General features: G+C 48.0%; 1 protein-coding gene across 2 annotated transcripts in view; it reads left to right on the forward strand.

The window, feature by feature from the left end:
• Positions 1–23,957, forward strand: part of TRIM3 (tripartite motif containing 3) — a 25,120-nt gene extending 1,163 nt beyond the window's left edge. Inside the window, exons 1-12 of one of the 2 annotated variants that reach the window (XM_011972491.1) lie at positions 128–287; positions 7,596–7,763; positions 14,301–14,532; positions 14,754–14,905; positions 15,112–15,292; positions 15,564–16,296; positions 16,418–16,521; positions 21,164–21,331; positions 21,543–21,711; positions 21,966–22,036; positions 23,116–23,256; positions 23,382–23,957. In XM_011972491.1, coding sequence (XP_011827881.1) covers positions 7,633–7,763; positions 14,301–14,532; positions 14,754–14,905; positions 15,112–15,292; positions 15,564–16,296; positions 16,418–16,521; positions 21,164–21,331; positions 21,543–21,711; positions 21,966–22,036; positions 23,116–23,256; positions 23,382–23,534 — 2,235 coding nt within the window. In that variant the 5' untranslated portion in view covers positions 128–287; positions 7,596–7,632 and the 3' untranslated portion in view covers positions 23,535–23,957. Of the gene's footprint in view, positions 1–127; positions 288–7,595; positions 7,764–14,300; positions 14,533–14,753; positions 14,906–15,111; positions 15,293–15,563; positions 16,297–16,417; positions 16,522–21,163; positions 21,332–21,542; positions 21,712–21,965; positions 22,037–23,115; positions 23,257–23,381 lie in introns of those variants that run through there. The other variant, XM_011972492.1, reaches the window with a different exon arrangement.
• The last annotated feature ends 299 nt before the right edge of the window (positions 23,958–24,256 follow it).

Raw genomic sequence — 24,256 nt, forward strand, 5'->3', positions numbered from 1 at the left:
CCCCCCCGCCCCTTCCATCCTCTGGCACCCACAGGCCCACCAGTCAGGATGGAGGACACCCTTTCCTCCCCATGCACTGCTCTGTGGACAGGAAGCCTCATGTGGAGGCTGTTTTTTTGTGGGAAAGGACCCCTCTGGTTCTCCTGTAGCCTGAGCCCTGCCTGGAGGACCCCAGGCCCCTCCCTGGTTCTGACCTCCTCCCTTCTGGAATTGGCTTCAGATCTTGGGCTGCAAACCTGCAGGGACAGATGGTTGCAGGTTGGAGGGGCAGGCTGCACCCCAGGGAGGTCAGTTCGACTGAGGGCAGGCCCTGGGTTTGTTCTTGGTGTGGGGGTTCTCTGATGTGGACAACAGAAACTCAGGACTGGCCCTAGCAGGAAGATCACATCTGGGAGGTCAGAGCAGGTGCAGAAAATACCACAGGTCTCTCCTGGCCAGTCTGTCTAGCCCACTGGTGCCCATTCATCCCCTAAGCAGGGGATGATTTGCTGCAGAATTGGAATCAGAGCTGCAGGCCTGACAGGAGCCCTGCTTCTTTGGGCTTGTATGCCTCCAGTGACAGAGCACTTGCTACCTTCTGCTGTGGAAAAGCTTCCTTATATAAGCAGAGGTCTCTCTTCTTGGGACTTTATTCACTGTCTTGTTACTGCCATTACTTTTGCATCTCTCTCTCTGATGAAAGGGAACTGCAGAGATGTAAACAGGGCTCTCCTGTAACCAACATATACTGAGTACTTCCTGCATGCCAAGTACTGCCACAGCCACTTAGGAGACAATGGCATTCTTGCTGAGAGAACTTGAGCAAAAAGTCCGTAGTTGAGATAGTATAGCCCAGGTTCAGAAAAAGCAGAAAAATCCTGTGGTTAGAATAGAGAGCATTCGTAGAGTGTCACAGGTGACTTAAAACTCAGCAAACATTTATTTACCAGGGGGCAGGGTGGGGAGTGTTGGGGGGGAGTGTGGAGGGGAGGGAACTAAGACCATCCTCTAACACATTTAGCCTAACAGTGAAAACTAGAAGTCAAATCATCGAGGTAGTACAAGATGAGATTTAATCATGGGCTCATGGTATGATCTGTAGAGACTCTTGGCTTGAGAGGGAACCTTGGGAGTCTCAGATTTTGAGAAAACACCCTTCTTCTCCCAATTTACAAGTAAGGGAATGGGGTCAGAACTTGCCTAGAGTTTCACCTTGTGTTAGTGGTGTTAGCTACAGTGTCAAGACTAGATCCTAGATCTCCTCACTTTTTAAACCTAGCCACGTTTTCAGAGGCAGAATTGAGGATGTAGTCATAGCTTGTATCTGAAAGGTGAAAGAAAAGGCATAATTGATAAGACTGCCAGGGTTCTGGCTTGTGAGGGTAGGTGAGTGGCGGTGTCTTTTATTCATTTATTTAGATTTATTTATTTTTATGCTTTTAGGATGTAAAAGCATCATGTATAACCTCGCCTTTTTGAGATTTGCAGTCTGTCCATCTGGTCCGTATTTCTTAGTTTCTCTTGTTTCTGTTTCTTTACTCATTGTTTCCCCAATGTACATATCCATGCCCTATTTGTCCCTCAAGACAGCTCAAATACCCCTTCCTCTGGAAGCCTTCTTTATTCTATACCACCCTCAGAGTTAGGTACTTCCTCCAGTTTGCTGCTGTAGCAATTTGAACATGTCAACATCATGGTACTTATCACATTGTAGTTACGTGTTTCCATTTCTGTTTCTCACATTAGTCTAAAAACTTGTGAAAGACAGGGAGTGTGTCTGATTCAGCTTTGTGTCTCCATTTCTCAGCTGAAGGACCTGGCCCACAATGTGCCCAGAGAAGTCTGATTGAATGGTTCATTCACTTTACTCAGTCTGGCAGTGTTGGGGGAGATGGCCATGAATTTCATTGCTTTGCTTCCCTGCCAATCTTATTTAAAGGATTCATTGGCTTTAAGGACTTTGCCTCATCCAAGGCTTCATTTGTTTCAGAGAAAGCCCAAAGACTGTAACCTGCAGTCATTTGTCATTTTTTTGAGGTCTCAAATGATCAGATAAACCTGGAAGCTAGTGAGTAGACGTGAGTTATTTTAGCAAGCAAGTGAGCCTAGCTGGCCTCTCACATCCATTTTCAACAATGCCTTGGTTACCTCCATTCACAGCTGTGTAATTCATGTATGCTGGGAATCCTGTGAGATTGTAGGAGGAAGTCCTGGGGGAAATTAATGCTGTTTGAGAATTTGGAGAAACTGAAAAGCCTTGAAACACATACTTTGCAGATGTCCAGGATCTAGTGGAGTCAGCACTGGCTGTCTTCATTTGTTCACAATCAGCTTGTTGCTTGACTCCCTGGATCTGGCTTCCTGTCCTCCATCCCCTGAAAACCACACGCTCTGAGATTAATGAGAGCCTCTTTGGGGCTTAAATAATGGGACCTCTGCAGCGTTTCACTCCCTTGTTCATGAAGTTCTCTTCTCCCTTGCCATTCATGACATCTCTGTTTCCTGATTCTCTTGCTTCTCTGACTGTGCCTTCTCAATCTTCTTTGCAGACTCTGCTTCCTGGGCCTATCTCTTAAATATTGAGGTTCCTTGGGGCTTGGTGATAGGCCCTCCTTTCTCACTTTACCCTCTCTGGGTAATGTCATCCACTTCCATGGCTTCAGGAACCATCTCTACACCAACATCCAAATTCATGTCTCCAGGCCAGACGTCTCTCTTAGGCTTCAGCGTATCTTGCCAACTGCCAACTGGACCTCTCCACTTGAATTACATCCTATAGGCACCTCAGATTCATCACATTAAACACTGAACTCTAGCTGGGTGCTGTGGCTCATGCCTGCAATCCCCACACTTTGGCAGGCCAAAGCAGGAGGATTAGTTGAGCCCAGGAGTTTGAGGCTGCAGTGAGCTATGATCATAACACCACATTCCAGCCTGGACAACAGAGTAAGACCCTGTCTCTTAAAAACAAAAATGAAAAAACCTTAAAAGATAAACACCGAACTTATCATCCTCTCATCCAAACTGCTCTTCTTTGAGAGTTTCCAAAGAATCGTCTGTTAATTCCTTCTTCTCCCCTAACTCTTCATATGTATACTCAGCCACCAAGTTCTGTTGCTATCCCCCTGCAAAATTCATTTATCTTGGCCTCCCTTTGCTATTCTCCTAATCAAGGCAGTTTCTTAATTTTCCATCCTTGCCCTTTAAACTATTTTCCACACAGCAGCCAAAAATGTACTTTTGTCACTCTATACATAATAGCCCTCACCACTACCAAGGTTTTCCTTTGCTTTTTGGATAAATCCTTCATCCCCTAGCAGGTAAGGGTAAAGTCTCAACTCCTTAATAAGCCCAACAAAGCATTGCATCATGTGTCTTTTGCCTACCTCTCCATCTTGTTTCTTAGCCCTCCCATCACAGTGTCTGTCCTTTCTTTAGGAGAAAGTAACTTTCTTTAGGAGTTACTAAAGTTACTTTCTTTAGGAGAAAGGTTGGCTTCCAACCTCTGGACCCATCCCTGCTCCAGATCTAGGTTAGGTAACCTTTGTACTCCTGGAACAATTGGTGCTTCCTCATTATGGTCTTCACCACTTTGCATTGCAGTAACCTATTTATTAGATTGTGGAATCCATGAAGGCTGAGCTGTGACTATTTGTCTTTGTGTCCCCAGGCCTAGCAGCAGTGTCAAGTGAATGCTGAATGAGGGAATGAGGTGCCTTGAGAACTAAGCCATAAAGGATGGTGGGAATAACCAATGCAGGGATAGCAGAAGGCAGTCTGAGGAAGGAGAGTGAAGTCCAGCTCTGAGACCAAGGCCTTATAAGTGTCTGCTGTGATAAACAGTCCACTTGAACCACCACCTATAGGATCTTAGGGGCAAATCTCTAGAGCACAGTGGGATGGAAGAGCTAGGACCCCACGGGAGGAAGAGAATCTCAGATTCAGGCAGGGGTATGGCCTCAGCGGCTGCATGCCCAGTAAGTCTGGGAGGCGAACTGAAGCAGGAAGGGGAGGAGGTGGGGAGGAGCTATTAGTCCTTGGAGGTAGCCCAATCCCCGCCCCTGTGTGACAGTCTGGGAGAGCCCCTAGGCTTGGAGAGAGGTGGAGCCTGGCATCCAGCTACCCCAGCAGGACCCAGCAGACCACTCCCACTCTTCCTCCCAGCCTTTCCCTTCACCAGACAGAAGCTTCAGCTTGCCTCCCGCCTCCTGGTCCTTCTGCCAACCTTCAATCTGTCCTCCCTCCTGCTATGTTTTCCTGGTATTAAGTCTTCAGACTCCAGAACCCATTACAACGGTAGAGAGAACATCAGGATGCCAGTGCCCACATCAGGAGAGGGTACTTTCAGGCATGCCCTTCCCACTCTACCCAGGCCCACTCTTACACAAACAAAAGGCACAGCAACTCAGCCCTTCTATCCCTCCCCAAATCTAGACTCCCTCCTGCATGCATTCATTCATTCATTCATTCATTCATTCATTCATTCATTCATTCATTCACAGTCTTCAGAAAAAGGCTCGTAATGCATCTAACAGCATAGACAATGGTGACCTGGTCCTAGTCACTGCCTATTTTGGAGTAATTCAGCTATTGTTCTGCCACCCTTCATGACCAAATCCCTGCCATGCATTGTCTCATCTGCTGTGTTAACTTCATCTCCCATTTACTCTTCAGTCACTCTGATGTGGCTTCTGCCCCTGCCACTCCACCACAGCCAAATCTAGTGGACACTCTTCAGTCTGTTTCTTATTTCACCCCTTCTTTTTCTTGCACTGTTCTGTTGATTTCTTTGGTTTCACACTCTCTTGGTTTTCCTACCATTTCTCAGGATCTCTTTCTCAGTCACCTTTGCTAGCTCCCCTCCCTTGTGCCAGGCCCTTTTCTTATCATGTCTGCCCTCTGTCCCTAGGTGGTCTCATGTGTTTTCATTGCTGTAAGTGCCATTTATATGCCAGTGATCCCAAATCAGTAACCAGCCCAGACTTTTGAGCTCCTGTATTCTGTTTCTCACTTGACAGCTTTACCTGGACATCACAGAGACACATCGTACTTACCATACATAGAACAGAATGCCCCAAATCAGCTCCACCTCAGCTCTCACTGTCTCCATTCATGGCCCATCATTTGCTAAAATGATAAAGCTAGGAGTCATAATTGACATCCCTCTCACACCCAGTTCATCTTGATGTCCTTTTGATTTCTCTTTTATTTATTTTATTTTTATAGAGATGGAGTCTCATTATGTTGCCCAGACTGATCTCCAACTCCTGAGCTCAAGTGAACCTTCTTCCTCATCCTCTCAAAGTGCTGGGATTACAGATGTGAGCCATCTTGCCTGGCCAATGAATATTTCTCAAATCAGTCCAGCTTTTTGCTTGTAGCTCAGATGATACCCTGCATTATCTTACCCAAAGAACTTTGGTAGCTTCCTAACTGGTTTCTCTGATTCCACTCTTGTTTCTCTTTGTCTTCAATTCTCACAGCTGCCAGAGTAGCTTTCTAATTTATTTTCACTGATTTATAAACCACATCATCCCCCCCTCCAACTTAGGATAAAATCACTTTTTTTTGAGACAGAATCTCACTTTGTCTCATCCCAGGCTAGAGTGCAGTGGCACGATTATGGCTCACTGCAGCCTCCACCTCCTGGGCTCAAGCAATCCTCCCAGCTCAGCCTCCCAAGTAGCTGGGACTACAGGTGTGTACCACCATGCCCAGATAATTTTTAAATTTTTTGTAGATATTGGTCTCATTATGTTACCCAGGCTGGTCTCCAATTCCTGGGCTCAACGATCTTCCTGCCTTGGCCTCTGAAAGTGCTAGTATTACAGGCATGAGCCACTGCACTCAGCCAAAATCACATTCTTAATGGCGGTTATAAGGTCCTTCATGATCTCATCTCCACCTATCTTCCCAAACTCACCTCTTGCTTTTATTGACTTGGCTCCAATAAAAGAAGCTTTTTATTTATAGGACCCTGTCCTAGGCATTGGGTATGCAGTGATGAGCCTAGAATGATTTCCCTTCCTGATTCCCTGTTGTTTCTCACCCTCACCCATACCATTTTTCTCCCATCCACCCAGAATTCTGCTTAAAAGTTACCTCCTTGGAGAGTCTTCCCTGGTGACCCAATCAAAAGTGTTCTTTCTCACAGCATCCATTTTTTCTTTATATCGCTTCCCTGCCACCATTGTTTACTTTTAGAATATCTGCCACCACCTCCCCACCACAGGGACAGTGACCATATCTCTTTTATCATTCCATTCCTAACACCTGTGCAAAGTAGGCAGTAAATATTTATTGAATTCCTGAAATCAGTTCAATAAGTATAGGTCAATCTTTATGTCAGACTCTGTGCTAAGTGCTAAGAATGAAAACATAAAATAAAATGTAAATACATAAATAAAATGCCTGCCCTCAAGAACACTGCATGGAGTGGAGAAAGCAGAGAAGTAACAAGAAAATCACAGCATAGCTTTTAAGAGTTAGGATGGAGTAAATACAGGGTGCTGAGGGACACAGAGGTAGAGCACCCACGCCAGACTCTGGGTAGTCATGGAAGGTCTTCTAAAGGAGGTGACATTTATATGGGGACCTGAAAGATGCGTAGGTGTCACATCAGCCAGGAAAAGGGGCCAGGAGGAGGATCTCAGGACAGAGAGAACGAATGGGTGATCTCCCAGAAGCAAAAGAGAACAAGGAGTTTTCCAGGAACTGGGAAAACAAACAAACAAACAAAAAAAACAAAACAAAAAACCAGCAAGAATGATTGATCATAGACTCATGAGACATGAGGTTGTAGAAAAGGTATGGGGCAAAGTTAAGCCTCATTGGCCAATTTAAGGACTTTGGACAATGGAGAACCATTGAAGGAATTTAAACAGAGTAGTGACAAGATCAAATCTGTGTTTTAAAAACATTCTGGCTGCGAGGAAGATAGATGGAAAGGTGTCAGTGAGGAGACAAGAACACCAGTTAAGAAGCTATTGCTGTATTCCAGGAGAGAACTGATGGTCGCCTGAATTGGAGTTGGGGAGTAGCTGTGGGATTGGAGAGAATGGTTTAAGATATTCAGGAAGCAATCCTGAACTTGATACTAACTGGGTGTGAAAAAGAGTGCAGTTTCAGGTAGTTGTACTAAGAGGTGGGTCAGGGGATAAATGGAAGAGCTACAGGTAGTCAAAGGGAGACACTCCATTCAGGTCTCTTGGAGGAGGATTTGGGGGAGGCAGAGGAGATGAAGGATAAGTGTGTCAGTGAAAATGGACATCTGTGTACCATGCACTCAATATACACTATGTCACACTTTCAAATTATTATTCTTGTAATTACAAATTAAGACACTGAGGCTCAGATAAGTTATATGAATTGTCCAAGCTCACACAGCTGGTGAGAGACTGAGCCAGGTTTGAAACCCAGTCTAATCCTACATCTGTGCTCTTAAACAGAACACCAGGCTCAGGGGTCACATCACCCTGATCCTTCCAGTCACTGCCCTGTCTTGCCCCTAGCAGGGAAGAGGTGGGGGCAAGTTCTCTGCAGGGGATTTGAGTGGCGGGGATTGGGTGGGGAGAAGAAGTGCTGGACTCCCTGGTGCTGACCATCTCTCTGTACAGAGGCTGGTGTGAGTGGCAGGAGCCAACTGTGGGCGCCATGGCAAAGAGGGAGGACAGCCCTGGCCCAGAGGTCCAGCCGATGGACAAGCAGTTCCTGGTATGCAGCATCTGCCTGGATCGGTACCAGTGCCCCAAGGTTCTTCCTTGCCTGCACACCTTCTGTGAGAGGTGAGGGGATGTGTGTACTGGGGAGGGATGAGGATCCTGTGGGCTCTCCTGAGGGAGCATGTGTAAACCTGTAGTAGGTGAGGGCAACATGCTTACTTGGGAGGAGAACAGGTGAACCCCAACCTGCAGGAAATGAGGTTTTGGGGGCAAGAACCTGTGAGAGAACCATAAGCTTGTAATACTGGGCCATGGTTCCTGTCCAGAATAGGGCCTTCTCTGCCCTTTCCCAAACCTCAAGGCGGCTTTTGACACCACCTGATAAATCAAACAGTGTTGAGACTCAACCAGCTTTGGCATCAGCAATTTATGACTAGTAGGAGGATATTTGAAGCTAGGTCTGTCCTTCCCTGCTTGTCCTCATTGTTGTCCTCAGGTACTGAGTGAATGGCAACCCACCCCAGCCTCTAGGCTTCTATCAATCATTTATTCATTTAACAAATATTCATTTATTGAACAACTATGTGCCAGACCCTGTCCTAGGCATTGGGTATGCAGTGATGAGCAAAAACAGATATGATCCTTACTCTTTTTAAAAACGGATACACAATAGTTTACATATTTACGGGGAACATGTGATATATTGTTACAAGCATAGAATGGGTAACAATCAAGTAGAGTGTTTAAGGTACCCCACACTTATAATGCTTACTCTTAAAGAGCTAACAGTCTAGTGAAAGATAGTCATCAAATAATCATATAGCCAGATTATAGATAAATAGAACTTTTAGTAAGTGCTGCAAATAAAGTGCCGAGCTATGAGAGATTGTCATATGGAATCTGTTATGGTTTGGAGAATCAGGGAAGGTTTCCCTGAGGAGCAATTCAGAGAATGAATAGGAGTTAAGTAGGTAAAGGGAGTTGGAAGAGCATTCTGCGCAGAAGGAAGACCATTGGAAAAACCCATGTGACATGAGAAAATATGTCAGGTAAGAGGCCTGGAGGAAGCCTGGTGGGGCTAGAGCAGAGTGAGTGTGACTGAGAGTAGCATGGGATGAAGCTGGAGAGGTAGGTGGAGGCCAGACCACCTAGGGCTTTGTAGACCTGTTAGGGAATTTCGCCTTTACCCTGAGAGCCACATGAAGCCTTTGCAGGGTTTTATGTGTGATCGCATCTGTATTTTGACAGTATTCTCTCGGTCCCTCATCTCTCATTGTTCTTTCTTGGATGGCCTGGTCCCTGGGTCTTCTCACCATTGCCTCTATCCACACTTTTCCTCTGTCTTCTGCCCCAACTGAAACCTGGCTCTGCACAAGGGATACTGCTTCCCTGCCAGCCCTGCTCTTTGAGATTCCAGCTCCACTGCCCACTCTCCTTTATCAACTGGAAATGGCCTCAGTTTTCTTGTCCATTCAAGTTCTTCTGTCAACCTGGGGACAACCACCCTCTTGTGCCTGTTGGTTCTTAACTATTTCTTCAGGGTTGTCCCCCATTCCACCTCACTTAACACTCCCTCCCAACCATGCCCTGAATCTTTTCATCCAGAATCTTATCTGTAGTCATAAACTCCAACGTTCCACTCCTGGCTCCCATTACCCCACTCCCATTACACCACTTTTGATACAATATAAATGTCTAGCCCCTTTGACTGCTCCCTCTTTTCCCAGTCACCAACTGCATGCTGGCCTCCCGTTCTTTCCTGCCCATCCTGGACCCTGTGGCTGACTGACTGGCTCCCCTGCAGTTCTTTCACGTCTTTATCCTTTGCAAAGCCCATGCAATAGAAGCTCAATGTTGGATCAGAGCCAAAATTGGATGTCTCTGCACTTTCTCCTGTGCCCAGATCACTGAGCACTCCTGGAGAAAATCAGTGGCTGAGAAATTTTAATAACAATAGCTACCACGTATTGATTGCTTACCATTCGCCAGAGACTGGCTAAGTGATTTATACATACTGATTTCCTTAATCCCTGCAACAGATACTTTATTAACTTCATTTTGTTATTTTATTTTAATTTTGTTTGTTTGTTTGATTTTTGTTTTTTTTTTTTTGAGACATAGTCTCTCTCTCTCACCCACGCTGGAGTACAGTGGTGCCATCTTGGCTCACTGCAACCTGTGCCTCCCGGTTTCAAGTGATTCTCCTGCCTCAGCCTCTCAAGTAGCTGGGATTACAGGCACATGCCACCATGCCTGGCTAATTTTTGTATTTTTAGTAGAGACAGGGTTTCACCATGTTGGCCAGGCTGGTCTTGAACTCCTGACCTTGCGATCCGCCCACCTCAGCCTCCCAAAGTTCTGGGATTACAGGCCCACCGTGCCCAGCTTGTTTTAATTTTTTAATTTAATTTTATTTTTTTAGAGATGAGGGTCTTGCTGTATTGCCCAAGGTGGACTTGAACTCCTGGGCTCAAGTGATCCTCCTGCCTCAGCCTTCTGAGTAGCTGGGATTACAGGTGCAGGCCACCACACCCAGGTATCCCCATATTAGAGAGGAGGAAACTAAGGTTCAAAGTCAGTAGGTAATTAAGAAATATCTCTGGCCAGGCGCAGTTGCTCATGCCTGTAATCCCAGCACTTTGGGAGGCCAAGGTGGGAGGTTCACTTGAGCCCAGGAGTTCCAGAGTAGCCTGGGAAACAACATAGTGAGATGTGGTCTCTACAAAAGAATTTAAAAATTAGCTGGGTGCGGTGGCATGCCCCTGTAGTCCTAGCTACTCGGGAGGCTGAGGTGGGAGGATCATTTGAGCCTGGGAGGTGGAGGCTGCAGTGAGCTGTGATCACATCACTGCACTCTAGCCTGGGTGACAGAGAGAAGCTCTATCTCAAATTAAATAAATAAACAAATAAAAAAATAAAAGAAATATTTCCAAGGCTACACAGCAAGTAAATGGCTGAGGTCTGAATCCAGTTTTCACTGCAGAGCTCTCACTGTATCCCTTGGTCTCTGCTCTCAGAGTATGTTCTAGTGGGCAGTCACTGACAGTAAGCAATCAAGAAAACCAGAGCTGCAGCTTGTATTAATGTTTTGCAGGATATAAACAGAGAGAAGTAGGGGTGTTTGGGGCAAGAACTATTCTATATAGTCATCAAGGAAGGCTTCTCTGAGGAGGTGACATTTCACCTGAGTTCTGAGGATAAGAAGGAGACAGACTTTTCCAGGCAATAGAAAAATCTGTGCAAAGTTCTTGAGGAAGAAGTAGACAGGACATGTTCAGATACCAGAAAAGAAACCAGTGTGGCCAAGTGAGGAGGAAAGTGGGATGAGGTGAAATTGGAGAGAATAAGGGCAGTTTAAGGGGGAGCTTGTAGGTTTTCGGAAAGCGTTTGGATTTTATTCTAAGTGCAATGGGAAACCATTGGAGTTAAAAAACATACACACACACACACACACACGCACACACACACCCATACAGGGAAATAATCTGATGTAAAAAGTTCACCCTAGCTATTATGGAGAAAATGGATTATAAAGGAGCAAGAGTGGAAACGGAGACCAGTTAGGAAGCTATCGTGAGCCAGGTACACTTGACAAATAGGAAAGGGATATTGCTGAATTAGAAGGTATTTTGCATGGGGAAACACTAGATTCAGTGAGCTGGGAAGAAAGCTGCTGAAGAATAGAGTGGAATTGTTGAAATGCAGTGATAGTTGATGAGAAATGGGTGTTAGTGGGAGCATGGGAAGGGGGAAAAGATCATTGGGGATGAGAAGGTCAAGGAATTAAGAAATCACAACATGGTGAAACCCCATCTCTACTAAAAATACAAAAATTAGCCAGGCATGATGGCATGTGCCTATAATCCCAGCTACTTGGGAGGCTGAGGTAAGAGAATGGCTTGAACCCGGGAGGTAGAGGTTGCAGTGAGCCAAGATTGTGCTACTGCACTCCCACCTGGGTGACAGAGCAGGCCTGCATCTCAAAACAAAACAAAACAAAACAAAAAAACACCAGAAAAACAAAAAACCAAAAAAAAATTAAATACGTGAACACTTGTGAAGCACTTAGAATCATGCCTGGCACATAGTGTTTGTCAGATTTTAATTAAGATCCTAAGTTATAGGAAACATTAAGGCATGAGATTGAGGATATGGGAGAGTTTGCACAATGCAGATCTTCACTCCACAAATTTGAGGTCCCCAAATACAGCTGCCTTCAGTTCTCATATCTGTTTCTAGTAAGTGTCCTCTGCCCTCCCATCAGTGACTAATCTGAGCCATCATCAGGCCCCTGAATCCTCCATCGTTCACTCTCCTGTGTCCCCTGTACCCCTCTACATCCTCCTCTCCTTTCCTCCTTCCCTCCATTCAGAGACTGACATCCAGTCCTCCTCTTCAGGCCAATCCGAGGCACTCCCCAATCCTCTGCACTCCCCAATCCTCAAGATCTTGTCCTCTCAGTTTTCTAGTCTCTTCCCCTTCTCCTTCTCTCCTGACTCTTCCATTCATAAGCAAGCTCAAAACTCCCATGCCAAACAGGTAAAAACCCTTTGTCACCTTGTCCCCTTCTAGCACCATCCAACCCCTCAACCTCCTTCTCATTCGAACTTTCAAGCTCCCCTTCACTTAACTTCCAGCAGTCAAGCTTTCCTTCTTCTGCCACTCCCTCCCTGTTTTCCCTACAGACAAAGTACCCTCGCATTTGCCAAATTCAGTAGACATTTTCCTGTCCTTACCTTACCCAACTCCTCAGCTGCTTTTGACACTGGTGACTACTCATTCCCTCCTGGAAATGTACCACTCACTTTTCTGCTCTAACACTGCTGCTCCTCCTGCCTCGCGGCCTGGTCTTTGTTGTCCTCATTCAGTTTTTGCTGAGTGCTCTGTCCCTCTCTCTTATCACCATCTATGCTTTCTTGGCTGATCTCATCCTCTCCCAGTGCTACCAAAGCCATCTAAATGTTGATGGCTTGCCCATCTCATGTCTCTAATCTTCATTCTCCTAACTGTCTACTGGTAACCTCAACCTGGATGTTTATTGTTACAGTAAATTCAACCAGGACAAGGCTGAACTTTCCTACAGCTACTCCTCTTTGTATGTTTCTCATCGTAGTGAATGTCACCACTATCCACTCAGTTATCTAAGCTAGGAAGCTGGAAGTCAATGAAGACTCATCACCTCCCTTTTCCCCATATCTAATCAGAAAACACCTCCCACCTTCCCTCCTTCTTAAACACTTCTCAGATTTGTTTCCACCTCATAGTCTACATTACTACTGCCTAAATCCAGGTCTTCCTCACTTCCTGCCTAGATTATTATAAGAGTATACTGGTTAAACACATACTTTGCATTTGAAGACAGGCTTCAGCACCCACTGCTGTTGTTACCTTGGGCCACTTGCCCTTCCTCCTGCTAACAGAAACACAAATCAGAGAGCATGGCACCTGGCACATATGCACTTAATAAATGGTAACTAGCTGATGCCACTGCCCTCGCCACCCTCCCCCCTGCCCCCCTCCACTCCATCTGCTGTCTCATTCCCTTTAAATTCACTCTCCACACAGAGGTGGTGAAGAGGAGCTTGGTAAAATGTATACCTGGCTATACCACTCTCTGGCAGCTTCCTATTGCTGGTGGGATAACTTCTAAGCTCCTTGATTTCTCTCACCATTCCTTGCCTTGGACTTTGTCTCTAGCCAGCCACATCAAACTGCTCACAGTTCCCTATTCATACTATGCTGCTTCTTGCTGCCTTCTGTATCTGGACTACCCTTCCCCCTCTGCCTGCACCTTTCTTTGGTCAGGCTAACAACTATTTATCCTTGAAGATTTAGTTTACATCAACTTCTCTGAAGACTTTCCTGGACACCCTCTCCACCTACCTGAGCCAGATGCATTTCCTTATCACTGTATCTGTCATTCCTTATATTAACAATAAGTAATACAAGTAGCCTACCATATATAGTGCTATTGTGAATCAGGCATTTTACATTTAATTCTCTTCAAATATAAATATGTACTTTACATGTAATCCTCTAACACTCCGTGAAGTCTGTATTTCTCCATCTTACAAAGGAAGAGTCCTTCACTTGCCAAAGTTATGTAACTTGTCAGGGGTCACACAGTATAACAGGTGACCGATGGGGTGTTGCCCTGGGCAGCCTAGCTCCAGGACCCATTCCCTTAGTCATCATGCTATTTACTTCTGTACTATTCCTGTGACTTTTTTCTCTGTAGATGGGAAGTATTTTAAGGGTAGGCAATGTGCTTTATCTTTTTGTCCCCAGAGCTTGGCATAAATTTGGCAAGAGTAGATAGTAAATGTTTAATGAGTTAAAGAAGTTGGGCAGGGGGTGCCTAGTTGCATATTCCTATGAGAAGCATTTGTGAACACCTGTGAAAGGTGAGCCTGTGTGCACACTGTGAGGAATGTGGATAGTCTGCTCTTCTGAGAGGGGTCAGGGATGTGTTCCTCAGTTGTAAGAGGCAAGGCCATTATACCTGCTAGCAGATGAGATGTGTCAAGCAGAGAGGTTTTAAAATGAAGTATAATGGCACACCTGTGAGGGAAGGGGTCGGCACCCATGGGAAGTATAAGGAAGGGTGCACTTATGCTACCCCATTCACTCTGGTCTTCGACTCTCCTTCTTCCTGGACAGGTGTCTCCAAAACTATATCCCTGCCCAGAGCCTGACACTATCCTGTCCAGTATGCCGGCAGACGTCCATCCTCCCAGAGCAGGGTGTCTCGGCACTGCAGAACAACTTCTTCATCAGTAGCCTCATGGAGGCAATGCAGCAGGCATCTGATGGGGCCCACGACCCGGAGGACCCCCACCCCCTCAGTGCAGTGGCTGGCCGCCCTCTCTCCTGCCCCAACCATGAAGGCAAGGTGGGCCCAAGCGAGGCCCAGTGAGGCCGGGACTTGGGGTGGGAGGAGAGGAGAGGCATTGGGGGGTGCCGAGTGGCTGGGTGAAAGGGTACTGCTCTAGATGAGTGGTCCAGGTAGGGGGTGCACTTAGAAAGTAAGGGGCAGGGAGGGCAAGTGGGGAGGGGAGGGGACAAAGAAGTGTGATGTCTAGCCATTACCCAACTGGAGTCCTTGTACCACAGACGATGGAGTTTTACTGTGAGGCCTGTGAGACGGCCATGTGTGGTGAGTGCCGTGCTGGGGAGCATCGTGAGCATGGCACAGTGCTGCTGAGGGATGTGGTGGAGCAGCACAAGGCAGCCCTGCAGCGCCAGCTTGAGGCTGTGCGTGGCCGGTAGGCACTGGGCAGGGTCCTGGGCTGGTGGGGCCACAGGGATGGTGTGGGAGGGGAATAAAGGGTCTGGGAAGGGCAGACATAGAAGTCTCAGGGAGGTCTCAGGAAGGAGATCTCCACGAGGGCAGCAATAGGGTCCCCAGGGAGAAGGGAAACTTCTGCAAAGCCACCCTCAGCAACTCTGGCATGAGATGTTCCCCCTCCAGATTGCCACAGCTGTCTGCAGCAATTGCCTTAGTTGGGGGCATCAGCCAGCAGCTGCAGGAGCGCAAGGCAGAGGCCCTGGCCCAGATCGGTGCAGCCTTCGAAGACCTGGAGCAAGCACTGCAGCAGCGCAAGCAGGCTCTGGTCAGAGATCTGGAGACCATTTGTGGGGCCAAACAGAAGGTGTGTCTTGTGTTCACCCTTTTCTACCATCGTCCTTTGTGATGGTTTTATTGCCTCCATTGTTCCTCTGTCTTCCATACCAGCTCCCCATTCCCCAGCCTAGATATTCTGCCTCCTCACATGCCCTCAGTAGGTGCTATGGGCATCTGTGTCCTCTGTCCACAGGCACCCTCTTGTATTTCTTTTATGCCACAGTGCTACAACTTCAGTAATCACAGAGACTCCCCCTGTGCCAGTCTGCTCACCCACTCCTCCCTCTACCCCTCCTCAGGTGTTGCAAACCCAGCTGGACACTCTGCGCCAGGGTCAGGAACACATCGGCAGTAGCTGCAGCTTCGCAGAGCAGGCACTGCGCCTGGGCTCGGCCCCGGAGGTGTTGCTGGTGCGCAAGCACATGAGAGAGCGGCTGGCGGCATTGGCGGCACAGGCCTTCCCGGAGCGGCCACACGAGAATGCACAGCTGGAACTGGTCCTTGAGGTGGACGGGCTGAGGCGATCCGTGCTCAATCTGGGCGCACTGCTCACCACGAGCGCCACTGCACACGAGACGGTGGCCACCGGAGAGGGCCTGCGCCAGGCGCTAGTGGGCCAGCCTGCCTCGCTCACTGTCACTACCAAAGACAAGGACGGGCGGTTGGTGCGCACAGGCAGTGCTGAGCTGCGCGCAGAGATCACCGGTCCGGACGGCACGCGCCTTCCGGTGCCAGTGGTGGACCACAAGAATGGCACATATGAGCTAGTGTACACAGCGCGCACGGAAGGCGAGCTGCTCCTCTCAGTGCTGCTCTACGGGCAGCCAGTGCGCGGCAGCCCCTTCCGCGTGCGTGCCCTGCGTCCTGGGGACCTGCCACCTTCCCCCGACGATGTGAAGCGCCGTGTCAAGTCCCCTGGCGGCCCCGGCAGCCATGTGCGCCAGAAGGCAGTGCGTAGGCCCAGTTCCATGTACAGCACAGGCGGCAAACGAAAGGACAACCCAATTGAGGATGAGCTCGTCTTCCGTGTTGGTACAGACAGCCCAGGGCAGAGCCAGATGGGCCAGGCTCAGGTAGTGGGTGGGGAGGGAAGGGAGGTTCAAAATGACGTCTGAGTGAATTCTTTTGTTTTCACTCCCATCCCTTCCCACAGGCAGTCGTGGAAGGGAGAAAGGTGAATTCACCAATTTACAAGGTGTGTCCGCAGCCAGCAGCGGCCGCATCGTGGTAGCAGACAGCAACAACCAGTGTATTCAGGTAAGCACCTTTACCGCTCGACTCCACCACCAAAATAAGGGTTTTCAAGCTACAGCCTCCTGAAAAGATGGAATGTACAGGTCACCTCCTGGAAAGATGGAACCCTGCAGATAGTACCATTCCTTAACAGCGGTGAATCAAAGGATCACCCCTTATGCACCCACCGGCCACCCCATTCCCATAGGCCACAACTGTAACCAGCATCTTCAGTCAGAAACCAGAGTTTACTATGCTTGTAGCCTCACCTTTGTAGGCCATGGCTTAGGCCAGGTCAGCTCCTGGACTGCAAAGATCTGGCTCATTCCTCCTTCCCTTCTGCCTCTCCTTGAGCCTCTTACTTTCTCCCTTTTTCTCCTGGTGGCCAGGATGCAGGCCTGCCCTCCCTTGCTGTCTTCCAACATGCTTACCTGACTCCTGAATGTATGTAGTCTGTCTGGAGTCTCTGCACTTATCAGGTTGGCTAGACAGTCACATGGGGGTATCTTGGCCAAAGCGGGTATCTTTCAGTGGCTAGAAGTTGTAGCATAACCTCATAGGTGTTCCTCCCACTGCCTCTCCCATAACCTCATACAGCTGATTATAGCATACATCACACTGAATGGACATGGTTTCTGCTGCACTGTGAGCTCCTTTTCAAAGCCAAGAAATGTGCCTTTTTCTCTCTCTGTTTCTTGTAGTAAAAACTCAGAGCCTAGTACAGTGGGTACCAGGGTAGTTGACACAGCAGAGCAGTTAAAAGCTCAGGTTCTGAAACCAGACACCTGAGCTTGAAATCTAGCTGTGTCACATACTAACAAGTCACATGACCTCTTTGAGCTTCAGTTAACTCATGTGTAAAATTAGGAAAAGTATATCTGATAGGGTTGTGGGGAGTGTTAAATGATGTACTGTACTTGACATCTAGTGAAACTTCTGATGTTAGCTATTGTTAAAAAGATCATCATCCAGGTGGAGGCTGTAAACAAAGGCAAGCAGGTGGGAAAGAGCTGGAGGAGGTGGTTCAGGGAACTGGAAGGAGCCCAGCAGGCTTAGAGGTAGATTACTATTAGAAGCCGGGGGTAGCTGAGGTCAGATTGTAAATGGTTTTGGAGATGGAGTGTGGAATTTTTATTTTATCCTATAGGGGATTGTTTCTAACTACCATGCACTTTACTTCTTCGAAACATTTTACTGGGTAGCAAAACTTTTCGCTGAAGATCCTTACTTCTCAACACCTATACGTTTAAACTTTCTGACCCTGCTTGAGTACTCATATCACTGATTCAGCTGTACTAAGGTCCTTTCCCTCAGTGATGGCTACTCCCTGACCCCTGCTTTTCACCTAACAGTCTAAAAGTGCCAGGGACTCTTCTGTGGCCATATTCCCAGTTCTGTCCAGTCTGCCTTTACTCCTACCCTATTTCTAAGAGCAGAGGAATGGAGAGGCCCTGTGCAGCATAAAAGGCATTTGGGTCCCGCCTGAATAGTGAGGAGGGGATTGCAGGGGAGTAATGAGGTGGTGCTGAGTCCCTACTCAGTGACACCTTCCAGCTCCTTTCCAACTCCCTAGGAATGCTTCCTGGCATAAAAGTTGAGATTTGGGACCCCTTCTCTGTTGTGCACACACACAGGTGTGCTCCCTGCTCACATGCACAGATAAGTGCCACTTTGTCTGTCCTGGTGAGGGGGCTGAGCTTCCTCATTATTTTTTGTTTGTTTGTTTGTTTGAGACAGGGTCTCTGTTGCCCAGGCTAGAGTGCAGTGCTATGATTACAGCTCACTGTAGCCTTGACCTCCTGTGCTCAAGTGATCCTCCTACCTCAGCCTCCGAAGCAGCTGGGACTACAGGCGCATGCCACTATACCTGGCTAATTTATTTTATTTTATTTTTATTTTTAGTAGAGACAGGGTCTCACTATATTGTTTGGGCTGATCTGGAGCTCCTAGGCTCAAGCTATCCTCCTGCCTTGGTGTCTGAAAGTGCTGGGATTACAGGCATGAGCCACTGCACCTGGTCTCCCCATTGTTTCAGAGTGGGGAATCGAGAGGGAACACCTGGTATAGCTCCACTCTCTTCCAAACACCTGCTACTTCTATGGCAGTCCTCCTCTTGCTTCTACTTCCACCTGTCCTCTGTGTCGCCACTGCTAGGAGCCTGGCTCAGATTTCTAAGTTGAGTTTCTGCTTCTCTTACTCTGGAGTCCTTAGGGCTGGCATGGGCTGGGCTCCCTGATGAGGTCTGACCCCCGCCCCCCCTCCTCTCAGTACATGGGGATTGGGATCCTCACGACATGACCGTTTTCTCTTTTGGACCCTTCTATGTTGGAGGATGAGGCAGACCCCCTCATTGAGTGGAACCAGCATCAGCTGACAGAAGACAAAAAACATTTTGTGATTCTGAGTGAATGATTTGATTTGTATATATTATGTCCTTGTGTAATTGTGTAAGCTCCCAGTTTTATCAGCTCTTCTGTGAAAATTCCCTCATTCCCTTAGGCAGAATGTTAAATCACATTCTTCTCAGTTCCCTCAGACTTTTGCTGCTGTACTTTTCATACTTTACTGGAATCACTGGTTTGTTTTTGTTTTTGTCTGATTTTGTTTTGTTTTTTTTTTGGTTTAAGTCTTTCTCCCCCACTAGACTGTGAGATCCCTGAAGTCAGGGATCTACTTTCAGATACCTTGGTATAGGAGAGAGATGTTAAGGACCAAACTAGGACACCAGCAGATTCTAGAGATATTAAGGAAGCAAGAATGGCAGATTTTGCTGAGTCGTCAAATATCAAGAATGGCAGGACTTTGTGGACTGGGTAGATGGTGTTGCGATTCAGGAGCAGGCCCAGGTTTAAGTTGATGAATTCGCTTTTGCAGATGTTTGAGATAGCTATGCAACATTCAAGTGGAGATGTCCAGTTCAGGTCTGAGATTGAGCTGGGGAGTTCATTCATTGTTGAATGTCTACTATGTGCCAAATGCCATATCAGTACTGCAAATGCAGCAGCAAACAAAACAGATGCAGTCCCTATGCCATGCGAGGCTTACATCCTTAGAAGGGGACACTGATATTTAACAGTTATTTAGCTGCAAAATGATAATTATTATGAAGAGAGCTGTAAAGCATATATCCTGGTGACCTAAGTTGATGTGTGCATATTGATTTGGTAGGGTGGAGGGTGGTCATTAAAGTCTTCTCTGAACAAGTGACCTGGAAATTCTAAGAATGGAAAGATGAGTAAGAGTTGGCCAGGTGTCAGGGGTGGGATAGAATTGGACTGGAAGAACAAGACATCCCCAAGCCTCATCAGTATTGGGCCAGAACCTGAGCTGCTCAAACTGGAGGGGCATTACCTCACTGCTGAACCTGTACCTTTTAGTCCCCCTCACTTCTATTTAGCTTGTGGAGCTCATGGTATCTCCCTTCTCATACTGATGAGTGCTGTCCTGCCACAGGGGACCACTGCAGAACCCAAGAGCTGTGCTGGTCAGCCAGAGAAGAGCTTAGTAGAAGACCCACATTAGAAGAAAGGGACGCATGTTGGTGGTATCAGTTTAAACAGCCCTGCAGGACTAAGACATGGGGTTGGGCTGGGGCAGGGACGGGGAGACCAGTCCATTAAGGAAGGCACAGGTTTGAATCCAAGAGCAAGGCCAATGCCCAGAACTTGAGTTCTCCAAGGCCGCTCCTGGCTCTCGTTCATCTTGTGTCCCCAGAGCCTATAACAAAGCATAGTGTATGAGACTTACGTAGTGAGTAATGTTTTGACTATGAAGGAAAAGCCAGAAAGCTTAGCTAAAGCGGGAAGGAGGATTAAAGGAGGTGCTTTTGGGACAGGGAGACCCGAGCATATTGGGCAGCTAAAGTGGAGACGGTTGGAGAAGGGAGAGGTTGAAAGGTTCACTCTGTCTAGGAGGAAGATTTCCTTGTCAGCCTCATAGCCTGAATGAACTAATTCTTGTATACATTCTCCTCTCTCACCTACCCCATTCCAGTCTGCTACTAAGTCTCATGAGTCTACCTCCTACATGTGTCTTGAGTCCATCTGCTTCCCTCCAGCCAATTTCCTTGGTCCAAGCCATCATCATTTCTCAACTGGAATACTGCAACAGCCTCTGACTGGGCAGCTTGACTCCTCCCTACAGCCAGAATGTTCTTTCTTAAAAGCAAAATTGATCTTGTCACTGCTATGCCTGGAAATGTTTAGAGACTCCTCATTACACCCAGGATAAAACATAATTCCTTCTTTTGTTCACCTGGGTCCTCCCTGCAGTCCAGCCACACTGGACAGGTCCTCAAGTGGTGCCCATACTTGACTTTGTGCCTTTTACAATCTGCTCACTCTGCTCGAATGCCTTTCCTTTTCCTTTTCTGGCCGAATTTGGTTTATGTGGCATCCTTATTAGGCTATTTGTTGAGATATCTTCTTCTCTTGGAGCCTTTTTTCACCATTCCCCTTCATCCCTTCATGTTCTCACAACCCCATTCACATCTCTGTTGCATTCCCCCAGACCTGCTGCCATGTTTGATTTTTGTCAGTAAGTGCTTGTTGAATGACTGAATAAATGGTGGTGGGGGGGTCTCCTCCCTCAAGATCCTGCTCCCTTCTGTCTGTGCCCACAGTGTCACCCCTCCTACCTGCTCCCTTCCCTTGCTCCTCTGCTCCAGGTGTTCTCCAATGAGGGCCAGTTCAAGTTCCGTTTTGGGGTCCGAGGACGCTCACCTGGGCAGCTGCAGCGCCCAACAGGTGTGGCAGTGGACACCAATGGAGACATTATTGTGGCAGACTATGACAACCGTTGGGTCAGCATCTTCTCCCCTGAGGGCAAGTTCAAGGTGAGAGGCCTGCTGTCACTTTACTTACCCTGGTGTCCAGCTGAACTGACCAGTCTAGTGCCTCTGGGTGGTCAGGGTCTGGACTGATCCAAACCTACCTCCTCCTCCTCACTGTTCTTTCCCCAGCCCAAGGTTCTGCTTTGATGCTGGGTTAGAACTACTATCCCCACTAGTCAGAATAAAACCTCTTATGGATATTGTCTTCCTCCAGACCAAGATTGGAGCTGGCCGCCTCATGGGCCCCAAGGGAGTGGCCGTAGACCGGAATGGACATATCATTGTGGTCGACAACAAGTCTTGCTGCGTCTTTACCTTCCAGCCCAATGGCAAACTGGTTGGCCGTTTTGGGGGCCGTGGGGCCACTGACCGCCACTTTGCAGGTATGGGGGGACAGCTCCAAGATTTATGCTGATACCCCTGTTCCAGAGACCTCCACTAGATACTCCAGTTCTAAAGGCCCTCTCCTCTTATATCTTGGCTCTGGAGATCCCACTTCCCTATACTTTAGCCCTGTCATCTCAGTCCTAGAGACCGCACCCCTCTCCTAACACCCTAGCTTTATCTTCCCAGATACTCTTCCCCATCCCACTCGGTGTCCCAGCTTACTGCCCTGAAGACCACTTTGTATTTTCAGGGCCCCATTTTGTGGCTGTGAACAACAAGAATGAGATTGTAGTAACGGACTTCCATAACCATTCAGTGAAGGTCAGTGTCCTCCCTCCCTCCGTGACCACTGTCCCAACATCCTTTTCTCTTCCACAAGACTCCTATTTTACCTCCTCCTTTTCCCCTTGAGATCATTCACTCAAACAATACACATTTACACATTTATGGCATGGCTGCTTTGTCCCAGGCAGTATGCTAGAAGCTGGAGATACAGTGATGCACAAAGCAAATGTATTCTGTGTCTTCTTGAGTATAGTCTAGTAGGGAAGAGAAAAAGGTAACCAAAAAGTTACAATATGATGTAACAGATTCTGTGATAGGAAGGTACAGGGAACTGTGGGAAGGGATACTGAAATGTATGATTCAGGAAAGACTATCTGAGGAGGACCTCAAGCACAAGTGGGAATTAAATGGAAGGCAGAGGAGGACGAGAGTGTTTGAGACACAGGAAGAGCCAAGAATGGAGATGGGAACCTTGATAGTGTGTTTGAGAAATCACAAGTAGTTCAGACTCAACTTGAGGAGCGGACCGTGAAAGCTGAGGGTGAGGCTTGTGTGCCCCCTTAAGGGGCTTGCTTTCCTCCCAAGAGCTATGGGGAGTCACAGTATTGCAGGCAGGGGAGTGATGCAGTCCTGGGTGTCTTAGATCACTCAGGCTGAGGCAAGACTGAGGCAGGAAGATCAATCTTTTGCAGTGATCCAGATGAGAAATGATGTGAGCCTGGACCATGAGAAAGACGTGACAGTGTATGCGTAGGGTGTAGATTTGAGAGGGGGATTTGAGATGGAATTAAGGGTTGTGTTAATTCATTGGCTTATCAAGCAGAGAGGAAATTGGAGTCAAGAGTGACTCATGGCCAGCTGGGTGGCACCAGTCATTGAGATAGAGAACTGAGAGAACTGATTTCCCAGAGAAAATGAGCTGTTAGATTTGATATTCCCAACAGACATCAGCAAGAGTTGTCCAGTAGGCAGTAGGGCACATGGATGTGAAGTCTATGAAGCAGATTTGGGCTTAGCTGTAGATCTGGGTGGGGGTCCTCAGCCCTGGGACTTCACCCTGTCCTCCTCCAAGGCCTGAGGCCAGGTCCCCAGTCCCTAGCCCCTTCCCCCGCCAGGTGTACAGTGCCGATGGAGAGTTCCTCTTCAAGTTTGGCTCCCATGGCGAAGGCAATGGGCAGTTCAACGCCCCCACAGGAGTAGCTGTGGACTCCAATGGAAACATCATTGTGGCTGACTGGGGCAACAGCCGCATCCAGGTGAGTAAGGCCTGGGAATGACATGAGGGGGAGGTTTCCTGCTGTGTCCCATATGCCCATTCCCCCAAAACAGACTCTCATCTGCCTGATCTTGCCTCTCCCTCCGTTCTCCACTCCTTCCCCAGGTATTCGACAGCTCTGGCTCCTTCCTGTCCTATATCAACACATCTGCAGAACCACTGTATGGTCCACAGGGCCTGGCACTAACCTCGGATGGCCACGTGGTGGTGGCTGATGCTGGCAACCACTGCTTTAAAGCCTATCGCTACCTCCAGTAGCTGCACAGAGGCCCTGCCTGGCTTGTGGAGGGACAGACATTGGGGTGATTGGACAAAAGAGGGTCTGGCTGGGAGGTGGGCCAGACCTGGCAGCACTGAATGTGGGCTGTGGGCGTGGGTGCGCCCGGTGCCCTCCCTCTCCTACCCCCAGCCCCACGGTTGCACTTTATTTATTCGGTTCTTGCTTTGGCGACTGGGTGAGCCGGGACTGTGGTCCCGGGGATGTGTGCAGAGCTTCACCCTACCTTTCTTACACACCTCCCCTCCCCTCTCAGTCTGCTCCCCATCCCCCAGCCTGGGGCCAGAACAGCCTCCTACTCCAGGACAGAAGTCCCTCTAGTTGTCTCCCTACCACCCTATACACACTGACAGAGACAGCAATACCCCACCCGCCCCCATATTAAATAAATGTCTTCACCAAGATGTTTTTGCTGGGTTCTTGTGGGGCAGGGCTGCAGTGAAGAGATGGGATGGTGGGACTAGCTCTGGACTAAAAGGTGGGCAAGCAGGCAGGCAAGGCACCCAGCTTCCCAAGCAGATTCTGATGTTTTGAAACTTGCATAGAGAGGAGCAAGAAAGGGTGAACCCATGGGACCCTGAGCCACCTGCCATATCCCCATCCCCAGGCCCTACAGAAGTAGGCAAGTCCTTTGCCTGTCTGCCCTGGGGCTGGGAGGAATTGTGGGGTTGTAGGGGGAGGGAATGACCTCTGCCCAGCACAC

This window comes from Mandrillus leucophaeus, unplaced genomic scaffold (genome assembly GCF_000951045.1).
Source record: "Mandrillus leucophaeus isolate KB7577 unplaced genomic scaffold, Mleu.le_1.0 Scaffold1296, whole genome shotgun sequence".
NCBI lineage: Eukaryota > Metazoa > Chordata > Mammalia > Primates > Cercopithecidae > Mandrillus > Mandrillus leucophaeus.